This window comes from Sciurus vulgaris (assembly GCF_902686455.1).
Source record: "Sciurus vulgaris genome assembly, chromosome: 4".
NCBI classification, from domain to species: Eukaryota; Metazoa; Chordata; class Mammalia; order Rodentia; family Sciuridae; genus Sciurus; species Sciurus vulgaris.
The window spans coordinates 120,347,415-120,363,346 of NC_136464.1; the positions used below are offsets into that span (position 1 = coordinate 120,347,415).

Below are 15,932 nucleotides of genomic sequence, written 5' to 3' on the forward strand. Positions count from 1 at the left end.
ATCTTAGAGCATCATGACTTGCTCTAAGATACACTTACAAACTATGATTTCCATATCTTACTACACTTACAAACTCATGATTTCCATATCTTCTTCCCTGTGTATCTGCTTTTCTTCCAAATATTAGTCTCATATTTCCAGCCACCAATTGTCAGTCTCTACCAAATTCTATCAAATTTATTTTCAAAATGTCAAACCCATTTACTCTTTGTCTTCTCCATATTCCATTCCAGTTAAAAAATAAAAACTGTGAAAATACATGCTGAATTTGTGTATCTTTTTGCCTTGCTACAAGTTGGTCTGTAACAGAGGTTATATTTAATTTCGAATGCACATTGATGTTTACCACACATGAATATCAAAACTGATGTAGATTTGTAGCTTTCAGCTCAAGAACTGTCTGAAAGTTTTTTCTTGTTAGACATTGGGGACACAATAACAGCAAAAGAGAGATAGGCCTGGCCATGTGGAGCTTACATGAAGCCAAAATAATTTGGAGCTTTTCCCCTACCAATGGAAAACAATTGAGGACCTGTAAGTAAGGGAGTGAGAGAGTAAGATTTTTTTCTTTAAAGTAATGATGGTCCTTGAAATGGATTACAACAGCTGAGATAGAAACAGTAGAGATAAATTACATAGATGGAATCAACAGGACATGAAAAGCAATTGGATATTGGTGGTGCACAGTAAGAAAGCAAAGATAAGGATGATTCCTATCTTTCTGGCTTATACAATCAGCTGGTAATGTTATTCTTTGAGGCTAAACAGGTCTGTAGAGGATATAATTTAATACTGAGATTCATACCTATGAGAAATATCAATATAATCCCCATGAGCATGCCGCCCCATCTATGAGAGTTTCATGCTTTTGGAAAAAAACAGTTTTGCCTCAAAAAAAAAAAAAAAAGATTTTTCAATTTCAATATAAATATAATTGAAACTGAAAACACTATAAATTCATGGAGATTAAAACATTATAATTTATCATAGTCAATACTTATACATGAATATGAAATTATTAATGTCATATACCTTGAAATTGATTACTAACAGTATAGAAAGTCCACCTTGAAAATTTATTTGAGGTGATTGTAAATCTATAGGGAAATTACAAAATCCTCGGAAGAACTTCTAGTTCATTTGTTTGCCTAATGAAAAATAATCTGATGAGGTAAAGTGGGAGAAGGTGGAAATTCATTGCTGCCAGTAATGAGAAAAGCTAAAAGCTATAAAAGTTAGTATATCTACATTATACAAAGTTACTTTAATAACTGTATGATTATACTTGAGATTGGAAAGCTTGAATATGTACCTGGGATTTTAATTTCTACATTGTCCATTGTCTGTGATAGAATTTTACTTAAGCTGTGAAAATTAAACAACCAGTTTTCAACATTATTTTTTACTGAATAAAATAATTTGGCTCCTAATTACAAATATTCATATTAATAAGACATTTCAATATGTAGTCAATGCACACTAATCTGGCTAGTATTTCTTTCCCTACGCTGAATCCTGTGCAACTATTTACCTGTTCGAGCCTGCATTTATTTGCTTTGTTTTGTTTTGGGAATCTGTTTTACCTGGTTAACACTTAGAGCATGGTGCTAATGAGTCCAAAGACAACAGCAGCATCAAAAAGCAAAGTGTTTTCTCATATAATTATCTCTTTCTTCTATACATATAGTATTTAACCTTTTATCTTTATAGTAATAACTCTATTTCTTTTAAGTTGCATCAAAACTTTCTGGAATTTGATATGAAATAAGGGAAGGTATATAAAGTATTACACTGTATATAAAGTAATTCATTCTAAATGTTTTCAGAGTTCAAAATCAAAGTTATTTAAAATTGAAACTATTATTTATTTTAAGTTTCCTAGTTCTGTTCTTGTTTTCCATAATTCTTCAAAGATTCTCAGGATAAAACAATAAAGAATTAAAAATATAATAGTGTCTGCCTATTTGTTAATTATCTTTTTAATGTATTGCACCCAGCATTTAGGAATCTGTATGTTGCCTCTGATTTTACTGTTTATTTCCTAGTCTTTTAAGTTCAACAATCTTTAGCTATGGTAAATAACATTCAAGCAAACTTTTAAAATAAGCTGTTCAAGTTTCCATTATTTTATGTCACTTCATACAATATGTTAATTTATTGCTTGCTACTTTTAACAACATTATGGAGTATATAAGGCAATAGAAACATGTCAAATAGGAGAAGAAATTTAGGTTAGCAGATTTAAGTTAGCAGAGTGATGATGAATCAAAGACCACTAAGAACACCTGTATAATATTATCACCATTATATAAAAAATAAAATATTTAGCATTCAAAAGAAAACATCACAAGTTAAAATAGAATTCCCCTAGTATAGACAGAATTTCAGCTTCCTTGTTATCAAATAGCTGACACTCAGGTAGCACAGAATAATGACAGCAAAAGAAACTAATTGCTTACAGAGTAACATATTTACCTAAATTATATATTAATAGGTAATGGGATGGTTAGAAATCATGACAGTATTATTCTTCCTTTCCAAGGAAAAAATAATTTCATCAAAATTTAAATGAAGTAATATTGGTTATATGACAGCAAAGCAATTGTGCTTTTCCCAAACTTCCAAATCAAAGATATATGTGCAGATATAAATTTTAGAGTTTGGATTTTGTTTGCTCTATATTAGTTTATGATACCAAATAAGAGGCACTTTATAGGTTTTCTTTGCTAAGACACTGCACTTTATCAGGGGCACAATTAAAAATGGTGCTGTTTAGCTGGGGGTGAAGCTAAGACGTAGAATATGTGCTTACCATGCACAAGGCTTTGGGATCGACCCCTGGCACCAAAAATAACAAGACAAAAACAGTGACAAAAATGTTCTATTTTAGATTGTGCCCCTAACCTACCTCTAAATATTACCTGGTTATTTTTAAAAATATAATATATATAACTCCTACATGTCAATTAAAAATAAAATGAAATGTAAAAATTAAAAAGATTTCTTCTTTCCACATTGTGTAAAAGCAGTTTGATGAACTCTAATCAAAACTCCAGATTTCATAATTTATATTTGCCAAAGCAACTCTGATGAGCTCAGTTAATTAACAAAAAAAAGAAAAATTAAAAAATAAAATTAAAAACAATGTTATGTAATTCATAAAAGGCCTGTTTCTAATGTTTATGTGAAATACTTGTACTGAGATGATATTTTATATTTAATTTTTTTATTAAGTTGCAATCAGTCACTAAAAGATAACTGATTTATTCTCACCTACCTCTGAAGTAACTGAATGTCCATAGCACCTGTGACTAGTACCTTCTTTTACTCAGTTGTCTTGTTTCCATTGTTAAGATAGAGTTGACATTCTTCTAAGTGGTCTCCAATGCTGTAGAGCAAGTGCCTGCTCTTGCCGTCATTTTCATTGTAAACAAATCTTGACAATGTCAGGTTCCTGTCACAATCTATCAGTGTCACTCACTAAGCAGTGGTGTGACCGTTAGTCCCTCTGAGATTTGCCTCCTTTATCAGGGTCAAGCTGTGGGAAAATCAGAACAACTAGTTGCATGTCACCTAGACATAAAGTATAATAATATTTAAGTATACTTTTACTATTTTAATGCATGCTGATTTAAAAGGAATTGTATTTATAGGTCACTCTGAGTTTTTTATTTGCTTATTTTATTTGATTTCTATCCCAAATTCATTTAAAAAATAGTGTGGCCTTCTCTTTTGGAACCTAACCTCATCAGATATATTTAAGAATGAAAGAAATCAATTACAAAGTAGATACATATAATACACTCAAGATTTTTTGCATTTTTATTAAAGAGAATATAACAATATTATTCCTGAAAACATTTGTTATTTCCTTTTTGTGTTGCAAAAAGATCAAAGTGATTGTCTCTCTTTCTATGATTATCTCTACATTTAATCATTCTTTAATTTTTGAATTCATAGTAAACTCTTTTCTTTGAACTTCTATCTCAATAATTAAAATTTGTCACTTTGGGAAATAATATTCCAAATGTTGAACATTCACATTTCTTTCCATTTATTTCAATTGATATGTAAGAATTACTAAAATATGATTTATAAGGTCATATTTCTTGTAAAGTCTGTTTAATAGGTTACATAATAGGATATTGAAAAGAATTTTTCCTGTAGTCCACCATAGGAACAAAAGGGGTAGGTACTCCTCATTTCAAGGACAGTCAAAAACAATCAGTGCTTATGAAGAGCAGCCAAACAGAATCTTAACTATTACTCCAGACTCAATGAATATTGTCTGCTTGTTTATCAGAGGGGACTACCACAGGGAAGGGGCATTTGAAGAAGTCATTTTAGTGAAGAGACATGTAGCAAGGGCCTTGGCTTGTTAATCTTTGTTGGAGCATACTTCTTTATTGCCAGGGTAAAGAGGTGGAGTTCCAAGATAGTTATTCAAGGATTGCAGATGTTTACACTTTATTTCATAGCTGGATTTCTACTTTGGTGTAGATTGGATTTGTTTTTGTTACATATCTGAGCAGTATCAGGGAGAGGTAGCAAAGTGGGAAGAATGAACATCACCATATCCAGAGGACCAACACCAGAAGAAAGGCTTCATTATCAATAGGCAGTGGAATCTTAAGGAGCTTAGAAAAGCACAAAACTGGAGATTTCCATTGTCAGGGTGTTTTGCCATTAGGAGGTTCCCCACAGAAAGCACCAGGCATTGCCCCTGAGGAGATGTTAACATTTAGGCACCTGTTACATGGAAGGTGCCAATAGCCTATTAGGCATAGCCATAGAAACTGCATTGGTGGGAGAATATAAGCAGGAACTAGTTAGCAAAAACCTGTTTTCATGCTTTTCAGAAAAAGAAAAGGAAGACAAGTTGTATGAAAGTCTCATTTGTACCTAGGTTCTAGAAAAGGCCAAAGCTAACAGGATGAGAAAGTCAGGATGAGTGTTAACTGAAATGGATTTTATACTCAAAATCTGTCCAAGGCTACTAAGGCACAGAAAAGTGAAGTTTGACAAAGAATGTTTGAAGTCAGTAATTAAAGGAAAAATAGAACCATTTTATATTTGCAAGCTATCATTTCTGACTATTCAAAAATCTAGTTACATTTATAGTAAGGATAGCTTTCAAATTTGAGATGTATGTTTTCTGTGTTTAAAATCTGGTTCTAGTAATTAGAGAAATTTGAATCAAAACTACTCTAAGATTTCATCTCACTTCAGTTAGAGTGGCAATTATCAAGAATACAAGCAACAATAAATGTTGGTGAGGATGTGGGGAAAAGTTATACTCATACATCGCTGGTTGGACTGCAAATGGGTGCAACCATTATGGTAAGCAGTGTGGAGATTCCTCAGAAAACTTGGAAAGGAACCACCATTTGACCTAGCTATCCCATTCCTCGGTTTATACCCAAAGGACTTAAAATCAGCATACTACAGTGATGCAGCCACATCAGTGTTTATAGCAGCTCAATTCACAATAGCCAAAGTATGGAACCAACCTAGGTGTCTTTCAACAAATCAATAGATAAAGTAAATGTAGTGTATATATATATGTATATATATATATATACAATGGAATATTACTCAGCCTTAAAACAGAATGAAATGATGGCATTTGCTAAAAATGGATGGAGCTGGAGAATATCATGCTAAGCGAAATAAGTCAATTCCCAAAAACCAAAGGCTTAATGTTTTCTCTGATATGCGGATGCTAATTCACATTAAGCAGGGGAATGCAGGGAAGAATAGAATTACTTTGGATTAGGCAGAAGGGAATGAAGGGAGGGAAGGGGGTGTGGGGCTAGGAAGAATAGTAGAATGAATTGGCCATTATTACCTTATATGCATGTATGACTACACATCCAGTGTGATTCTACATCCATGTACAACCAGAAAAATGAGAAGTTATACTCCATTTATGTATGATGTATCAACAAAGTACATTCACTGTCATGGATAACTAATAAGAACAAATTAAAAAAAGAAAAGAAAAAAACACAAACCTGGTCCATCATCAAATATGTGTTACAAAGTACAGTTAAAATATAAAAAGGGTGCAAACCAATGAAAATTGTCTGAGCCCATGAAAAGATTAATAAAGTTCATCAAACTATTTCCTTTTTAAATACACTATAACTATGTTTTAATATTGGAGTGAGGAAGGACTAAAGAGAGGATCTCTCATACCAAGTCCTTATATATTGGAACTTCATTAGATCTATATCTTAAGATAACCTTGTTTGTCTCTGATGAATACACATCTTTTACACAAAACAAACATTAAATATAATCACTTCTTACTATAAATTCCTTGAATCTTTTTTTTTTTTTTTTTTGGTACCAGGGATGGAAGGGGGGGGGGCACGCACTAAACCACTGAGCTGCATCCTCAGCACATTAATTTTTTATTTATTTTTTATCTTGAGACAGGGTCTTTCTAAGTTGCTTAAGGCCTCGTTAAATTGCTAGTTTGAACTTGCAGTCCTCCTGCCTCAGCCTCCCAAAACCCTGGGATTACAGACATGCCCCACCATGCCCAGCAGTTCCTTGAATCTGATATGCAATTATTGGTTTGTTTTTAATATCAGTATAATTAAGCAGGGTAAATGAATTGTTTCAGAGTATGTAAAAGCATAATTAGTTATTGGGGCTGAAGATACAATTCATAATCTGGTGTTAATTCCAATATTCCTTCTTACACTCAGGTACCTGTTGGAAGCTGTGCACGAATTGTGGGTTTGTTTGAGCCCTCATGAGGTTGGTGGGTTGCTTTTCTGAGAACTCCTGGTGAGAATCGGTCCATTGGAGGCTGCTCAGATAAAGCTGACACCCTACTAGGCTCAGTAGCCCTGAGTTCAAAGGCAGTTGCCCAGAGGTAGGGGAGGAGGGCCTAACCTGCTAAACTCCCATCGAGTTGTTTCTGCCATCTTCTTCCTGTTTCCTCAGAAAGTTCTTTACACTGAATCCCATTGTTGTTCCCACGCATTTAAATAAAGCCCTTGGACTCCATTTTGGGGAGTTAGAGCTGGTCTCCATCAGAGTTGTTTCCTATTGGATCCTGCTGTTTCACTTATTTCTGTGTCTTGTCTTTATTTCTTAAATTTCCCATGCCTTTAATATTTCAAATCTGACTCACTGCCCTAGTTTGGGGAAACAGTAAATGTCATGTGGATTGTGACATGTACGCACTTATACCTGGCTGCCACAGGCCTATATATCTGTCAATTTTTAAACTACCCAAATCACCCCATAGCAGTTGCATAGCACCCCAAACTTCATGTTGCATGTGGTTCTGCCACTTGATTTCATCATAGAGTAAATGCCTGCATGTGCTGCTATTCACAGTTCAGATCTGCCTTTGGTTTTGTCCGTCCAGTGTTTCTATACTGCATGCATTCAGGACTAGGTCTGGGAGACCCTTCCTGTGCTCAGTCCAACCTCCTTACATTAAAAAAATGGTTATGGAATTGGAGAATATCATACTAAGTGAAATAAGTCAATCCCAAAATGTTTTCCCTGATAAGTGGATGATGATATATAATCAGGCTGGGGGGCGGGGTGAGTGAGAGAAGAATGGAAGAACTTTACATAGAGAGAAATGAGGGGGTATGGTGAGATGAGGCAGACATCATTACCCTGTGTACATGTAGGATTGCATGAATGGTATGAATCTATATCATGCACAACCACAGAAATGAAAAGATGTACCCCATTTGTGTACAATGTATCAAAATGCAGTCTGTTAAAAAAAAAAAAAACATAATTTAAAAAAAACGGTTATAGAGATGCAATGACCAACAACTTGGTGCACTGAGTCTTCAAAAACTCATGACTATTTTCCTCGACTCTTTTCCATTTTACATTTTTTGATCATACTTTGAGTTTTATATACATGTGACTACCTCCTATTACAGAATATATTCTTTGATGAACTAGGGCTATATCAGGTTCATCTTTTTATTTCACTGTAAAGTTGAAGAAGCAGTGCGGTTCCACATAAGAATTGAAGAGGAGATATGAATCAGTTCTTTTCTATCTCTCTCTGCCAAATCTTGGAAAGTTTTTAATTTATTGAAGCTGCTGCCATCCCTGGAAGTCATGTTTGTGTGCATGTATGTTTGTGTGCAGGCAAAGTACATATATACTAGCTTATATTGTGATATGTATTGGCTTAAACCAAAACACTTGGAATCATACACTTAATAATCATGGGAATGACTTGTTCTGAAGTGACCTGTTTTCATTTCTTATTTATTCATGCTAATAGACAAGGATGTTATAAATAATGCAAAAATCACTTACAACTGAGTTGGTTATATATTGTATATTTTTCATCAGACTTGGTTTCTTAATTGTTTGTTCTATTTATTACTCAAATAAGCTAACATCATCAGTATTTAACAAATGATGATTGGTGTAGAAAGCTAGGAGCATTTTAGGTAGTGAGAAATCCAATCTAGTATTAGAAAATTGCTGTAGAAAATTTATCTATGAATGATTGATATTTAGCCAAAAAGAAAGGACTGATATCCTGGGATGCAAAAGAGATATGAAAGTAGGTAGTGTATTGTCTAATAACTGTTTTCAGAATAATTTATTTAGAATTTTAACTTAATGTTTTACATCTTAAATTTACATCTCAATTTTCACAGGTTTTATTGATTAAATATGTAATAAAACTTTGCACATGCTTTGATAAAGGCAATGTAAAGTGAAGATATTTGTTTTATCATAATACTCTTGACATTATAGATTCGGAGAATTCATATATTTATAGTTTTGCTTTTTTTTGGCGGGGGTACTGGGGATTGAACTCAGGGCTCACGACCACTGAGCCACATCCCAGGACCTATTTTGTATTTTATTTAGAGATAGGGTCTCACTGAGTTGCTTAATTCTTTGCTTTTGCCTGAGACTGGCTTTGAACATGCCATGATGCTCCTGCCTTAGCCTCCTGAGCCCCTGGGATTACAGGGATGCACCATTATGATTAGTTATAGTTTTGTATGTTTGACTATAGGTTTGCTGTAAGTGTCAAAAAGTGATGAGTAGAGGACCAAGGTGTATAAATTGGTGAATATGAAAGTGAACCTTTATATAATAGTGTAGGAGTACAGGAGCAGGCTGGAGAAATTCCTTTTATGTGACTCATTTCTGTATGAAGCTATAAACCTTTTTTTAAACCAAAAGCTGTCGTGGTTTCTTGTAAAATAATAAAGATAATAAAGATATCCATTTTAATTGATTCTTTTCATTGTTTAATAAAATTGCTTTGTTTGATTGCTGAAGAATTTGAATTGAGTTTTCATTACCCACTTCTGAACAATTTACTCTAAGATCCAGACAGTATTGAGCTAATGAGTTTGAATTTATATTGAACCTTAACTGTCTTCATGAAGTAAATGGAAAAAAATCATGGCAGTAACTAAGTATTCTTCATTAAAAACTATGTTGTAGAGATTTTACAATGAGTCTTTCAGTAGAGCTAAAGCATTAAATTGGAGTTTTACCAACTTTGCTGTTTCCTTGCGTACTATATACTATATGAAAATATGTTTTTTTCTTTTTCTTTAAGAAATAAAGGACTCATAAGCTGACAGGGCTATTAGTGAAAAATTCTAAGGGGCAAGTTTATGTATTTAACAGATTCTATTAAGGGATAAATTGTTAATTTAATTTGAGGACATGTCTAAATTGAAATGGTTTATATGCACCTTCCAAGGAGTGTCCTACTACAATGTTTCAGATTTTATTTTATGTATTTATTATTTTTTTTGCAGTACTAGGAATTATACCGAGGACCTCCTGCTTGCTAGGCAAGTGCACTACCACTGAGCTATATCCTCAGCCCTCAAGATCTAGTTATACCTAAAACATTGCAACCCATCTTGAAATGTAAACCCTCAAATGCATGCTGACATTGTCACAATAGTAAATTTCTCTGTATTTAAAAAGAAATGATGTGCTTATTCACACATAGTAAATATTTTGCTTTAACATTTTTGTCTTTCATTAAGTGAAATTTCGTGTTCTCTATACAATGTCTAACCAAGTTAGGCACTTCATGATTTTATTTTTAGCTTTGCGGTGGAATTAAGTTAGACATTTTAAATCTAAATGGTGACTAGGATACTATTTAATCCAAGAATAACTTTATATTACATAACCATCAGGATACTTCAGTTCCAAGGAGTAATTATCTAGTTCTATAATAGAGTCCATTTAACATTAAATTCCACAAACAGGATTAAACTCTGCAAAAAGGTTAAACGTTACGGAAGCATTTTTTTTTTTTTTCAAAAATTTGAGATCTTATTGTAGGAAATAAGAAAAGAAAAAGAAAATGCAGTTTACAAGAAATTTACTTTCTTTAGCACATATCAGTTTGCCAAATATACATTTTTTAAAACCTCATTTCAAATTGGTTATTTAGAATTTTGGGAATAATATCATATCCAAATAATTTATATTCATTCCCCACAGGCAGCAGTGATGGTTCTTGGGATAAGGAAACACTGTACTTCTCCCCATCCCAGGGATCTCAGGCTTCTGTTACCCACCCCCGCATGCCTGGAGTGTATAGTCTTCCACTTAGTCATCCTCTCAACCATCTTCAGCACAGCCACCTTCTGCCAAATGGTACGATGGCATTTTTTAGCAATAAAAAAAGACAGTTTAAAAATATGTTTAACTATTAGATAGTAAAAAAAGGACATTATAAATGGATATACTACCTTTAGACAACTAATGATGATAAGTTAAAAAAAATTCTAGTTCTTTAAACAAGATTTTACACTGATCAGATGAAAACTATAACAAAAAAGATCATCTGTATAAAACACATGAGGAAAGGTGGTATGATAAACCATGGCACCAAACTAGTTAGTCAAAAATCTAATTTCCCTGAATGGTGAGTGAATATTGTTGCACACAAAGAGGCAAAATAATTTTTTCTTTGACTGCTATTATAAATTTTTCAATTTTAATGATATGTCTATAATGATTTTAATAAATGATAAATACTACATTCCGTGGTTTTGCTTGGAACAGCACAATGATGATATATGTGTATTTTTTATAGGACTGGAACTTCCTTTTATGATGATGCCCCATCCTCTAATTCCCGTCAGCCTACCTCCAGCATCTGTCACCATGGCAATGAGCCAGATGAACCACCTCAGCACTATTGCTAACATGGCGGCGGCAGCACAAGTTCAGAGTCCTCCATCCAGAGTTGAGACATCTGTGATTAAGGTAATGGTTTTCTTGTTATATTATTTTGTAATGTCGATCTTAAGTCATCATATCAATCTATTTTTTGTTCCATAAGTAAATATCACCTATAAACTCTAAATGATAGTAAATAGGTTATGAGAAAAATCACTCATAATAAGTAGCCCCACGGTTACACAAATGTTTAAAGAGGCTAGAGGTAAGTTCTCTTTTAAGAGAGACAACATAGGACATTAAATGGTAAGAGTTCAAATACGTGTTTTTACTTGAAGGTATGTATATATTATGAGTGTGTGTGTTTTGTGCATGTAGTGTTATAAGCCTCTAGGTGTGGAGAATCAGACAACCAAAAGGATCAAAATCTCCTATTTACTCACGGTATCACCTTGGACCTGTAACTTGGTATTTCTGATTTATTCAACATCTAAAAAATGGATAGTATAGTGTGGATGCATAAACTAAGTGAAGTAATAAAGTTGAGTTATTGTAAATTCAAAAATATACTATGAGTGGAAAGTAACATTGTCATGTAAACTTCATATTTGTGTGTGTATATGTGGTATGTGTGTGTATACACACAAGCATATATATATATATATACACACACACATAATTTTCCCTCTTCTTTCTGTTATATATGTGTATAATTTAATACATACACATTAAATGGGTATTAGGTATACATATATACATATGTGTATATATATATATACACACACATATATATACATATATATATTTTTTATTAATTTTATTTTATAATGGGCATTTATACCCAAATATTGTAATGACCATTGTCTGATTCAGTGAGAAATAAGAACTATCACAAAAAGAACATGAAGAATACATTGTGGGGCTACAGTTGTAGCTCAGTGATAGACTGCTCGCCTAGCATGTGTGAGACAGTGGTTTCAATCCTCAGCACCACATAAGAATAAATAAATAAAATAAAGGTATAAAAATACAATAACATTAATTTTTAAAAAAGAATAGATTGTGTCTTTAATCCCAGCTACCCAGGAGGTCAACACAGAAAGATTGCAAGTTCAAGGCCAACCTGGGCAACTTAGTGGATCCTGTCTCAAAATTTAAAGAAATAAATATATAAGTAAGGAGCAGGGGTGTAGTTCAGTAGTAGAGTACTTGCCTAGCATGCACAAAGCCCTATGTAGATTTCCAAGCAATGCCAAAAAAAAAAAAAAAAAACATTTTCAGTTTTTAAACTAAGTAAAAATACTTCTTGCTGCATGATCCTCATTTGACAAAATAATTGCCTGCTTTTTTCTTAACAAATGCACTTGAATTCAGGTTAGTCTCTAGAGCATGTCTTGTATTTTTTTTTTTAAAGGGCCTTTTTACCACTTACAGAGAATGTTGATTAATATGCAGACAGGAGTTTTTCTTATAAAAATGACTCTGTAAACATAGATGTGTACCAGACCCTTATATTAGTTTTTGAGTATATTACTCGAAGTATTTACTAGAAGAAAATCACAAAATGCATTACAGAAGACCAGGATCAACTACTAAAAAATCTGTACCTGAGAGCATAGTGGTAAGGATTAGCCACATCTTTATTGGCCAAGGGATTGGCAAGGAAACTTCCTAAAAACTCATTTTCTTTGGAATGAGTTACAGGGTTTCTCTGTTACTAGCTGATTTGTTAATCAAGAGTATCACTGGATCATCTAATCTATGATAATTTTTGGTAATTGTTTTTACTGAGAATTTAACATTCTAATCACCTGACTCATTCATTATAGTTACCTAGAAGAAGATTTTAGATGAGGGGGAAAAATCTTCTAAGTGTTGTTCTTATTGTGTTTGTTGGCTACGTTAGCAAAATCTTAGAGCTAAGTGTTAATTATAGGATGTGATTATTCACATTTAAAAAATTACTAATGAATATTATAATCATCTTGTAATCTTATATTTTTTTACTTTTAAGACTAATCTGTTTTGTAATCTTCAATTTAGGTAAGCTTTACATTAATATGTAAAGCAAAAATATGACTGGAAAGCAGATGTTAGTAGTTCAAAATCAATAGGCATAATAGTTGTCTTAGTTATGACCTGTACATAATTTGGGCATGAGGTGATGGCTTACATGTTCCTTAATCCAAAAGCCATCAGGCACATCAGTAGCTTTGGTTTATTTTATTTTTCAATATATACTCATTTAAAAATATTCATGATACATCTAATGTTAATTAGAATATTTACATTTGATAGGATAGCACATTTTAATAAATCCTTGGTCATTTAAATTTAGGTAAGTAGGAGGAAGTCATTTTCCTTCTGGAATAGTTTTACAAAGCCATCCAGGACTAGATTGTTGAAAGTCAGCAACATTTGTGTGGTTTCCAATATTAAGTTTAATAATAGAGAGGAAGTAGATCCAGAGGAAGGAAATATGCAAAAAAGGAATTAGAATATGAAGGAGCTTTTTATCTTTAAATGTGTGCCAACACTTACAAAATAATAGTGATATCCCACTTCCTATTTTCCTGGGACAAACATTTGCAGAAATTTGGCTACAGATAGATTAAAGAAAATTCTGGAATTTGAATATGGTGGTGGCATAAATAGTGATAATAACAGGTAAATAGGAAATGGCTGCTCTGAGGATGATTACAGAAACCTAAAGCCAATAGTTCTATTGCCAATGCCAAAATGAAGTTCAGTTGGCATTTGCATCAGGATCCCCTTTCTTAATGATACATTCCATCCATCTATCTTCAAATTTAACACTGACACATAAAGATTTTAGAAAGTGAATACATTTCAGGAAATGTGTAAGAAAATTGTAATAGTTCTAGGTGTTTGAAAACACTCACAAGACTTGAGAAAAATCAAAGGATTGGCCTCAGAGAATAAGGTTGAGAACTTGGTTCTGTAAGAACTTGGTTTCTAATTATTAGAAAAGATAGGTTAATGAATAAACCTCTTTTAATTTGTATATTACCAGACTTCATAGTTCAAGAAATGTTTAGTAAACACACATGACATACATTGGTTAAATTTAGTTTGGGCAAGTTTTTGTTTTTTCCCAAGGAAAATGGTTGATCCTTGCGTCACAGTGAACAGCATTTAGTCCATGTTGGTAATCAGAATAGTACTTGCAAATATGTTGGTCTGAGAAGATTCTAGATTGGAAGGCTGACTGAAAGTGAAATGTTTAAGTACTAAAGATTCACTCCCATATCAGAAGAAATAACTTCTGAAGAGAAAATAGAAATGTAAATGATATTCTATGGGTTGGAATCCACCATTTATAATTTTTGAGAGTAAGGACAAGAATTAAGATGCAAAGGAGAATGGCAAGAATATGTAGGAGAGAAGAGAAGCAAAGATATAGCTCCTAAGTTTACACAATCTCAAAATACTCTTTTTGTCACCTGTTCTATGGAATGAAAAATCTTCAGTAATTTTTTTCATTGACATTCACAACATCATATGAAATGTTGATGCCCTTGGGCAAAATCCACTTTTCTTCCATCATTTGTATGACCATGAATTACACATGGTTTTACATTTTTAACTGATTAAAAATGAAACAAGAATAACAATTCATGATACATGAAAATCATATGTAATTCAAATTTTAGTGCCCACAGTTTTTTTTTTTTAATTTACATAATGTCTATGACTACTTTTACATACAAAAATAGAATTGAGTAAAGTATTTGCTATCTGGACCTTTACAGAAAAAGTTTATTGATCTCTGCATTCGACTTCTAATAAATTTAAATCATATGAATCTTAGACTTTGGGTAAGTGAGGCAACTCAGACTAAACTCTTGAACAATATTAAGCCAGCTAGAAGAGAAATTAAAGCACTAAGTTTTTAAAGTTGAAAAAATTAAATGCACTGAAGAAAAGCAAAGTAGATAGAGGAAGACTATGACATTGCTATTTGCTCTAAATGTAAGCTTCCATGAGACTGTCTCTCAATATTGAACTTAGCTTTCTGTGACTGATTTTTTTCAGACTACTAGAAATATTTTAGCAAATTAATTTTAAGGAAGAAATGGGCATGTTCTCTTTAGGTAAAAAGAATTTTAATTTAAATCCTTGATAATTAAATAACTACAGAAATGTGCAATGATTATAAACACTGTATTACTATGTTATATGTTGGTAAGACCCATTTTTTTCTACTTAACACTAATAGACTATGAAGCGACAGATGTAAGATTATATGGTATATAATCCTGCTCCCTTGTAGTAGAGAAATGATTCTTACATCTTCCCCATCCATTCTTCTTTTGTAGGATACCTGTTCAATTTTCAGCAAATTTAAGAGGGAGAGAAATATATTCATTAACCAAATTGAAATTTACATCTCAATAGTTTCTACCTTTACTCTTTTCCCCTCCAGAACTGGGGATTGAACTCAGGTCCTCACACATGCTAGGCAAGCATTTAAAAACTGAGCTATATCCCCAGCAACTCACCTTGTTTCTTTAGTGTGTTTTAATTATGCAGAATGATGTGCTTCATTGTGGTGTATTTATGCATGCATATAGTATTCTTTGATCATATCTACCTCCCCATTACCCTTTGACCCACCCCTCCCTTCCCCCCAATCCCTCCTTCCTTAATAGTCTCCCTTCTGCTTTCATGTTGTCTTTTTTTCTTAGATATGAGGGAAAACATGCTACATTTGTTATTTCAGTAACATTGTG

At 32.8% G+C, this 15,932-nt stretch overlaps 1 protein-coding gene across 3 annotated transcripts in view; it reads left to right on the top strand.

Moving 5' to 3' along the window:
* DACH1 (dachshund family transcription factor 1) overlaps positions 1-15,932 on the top strand; it is a 394,019-nt gene that overhangs the window by 258,337 nt on the left and 119,750 nt on the right. For 2 of the 3 annotated variants that reach the window (XM_079138923.1, XM_079138924.1), the window contains exon 4: positions 11,093-11,265. In XM_079138923.1, the coding sequence (XP_078995049.1) occupies positions 11,093-11,265 (173 nt within the window). Of the gene's footprint in view, positions 1-10,494; positions 10,651-11,092; positions 11,266-15,932 lie in introns of all 3 variants that reach the window. The other variant, XM_079138922.1, reaches the window with a different exon arrangement.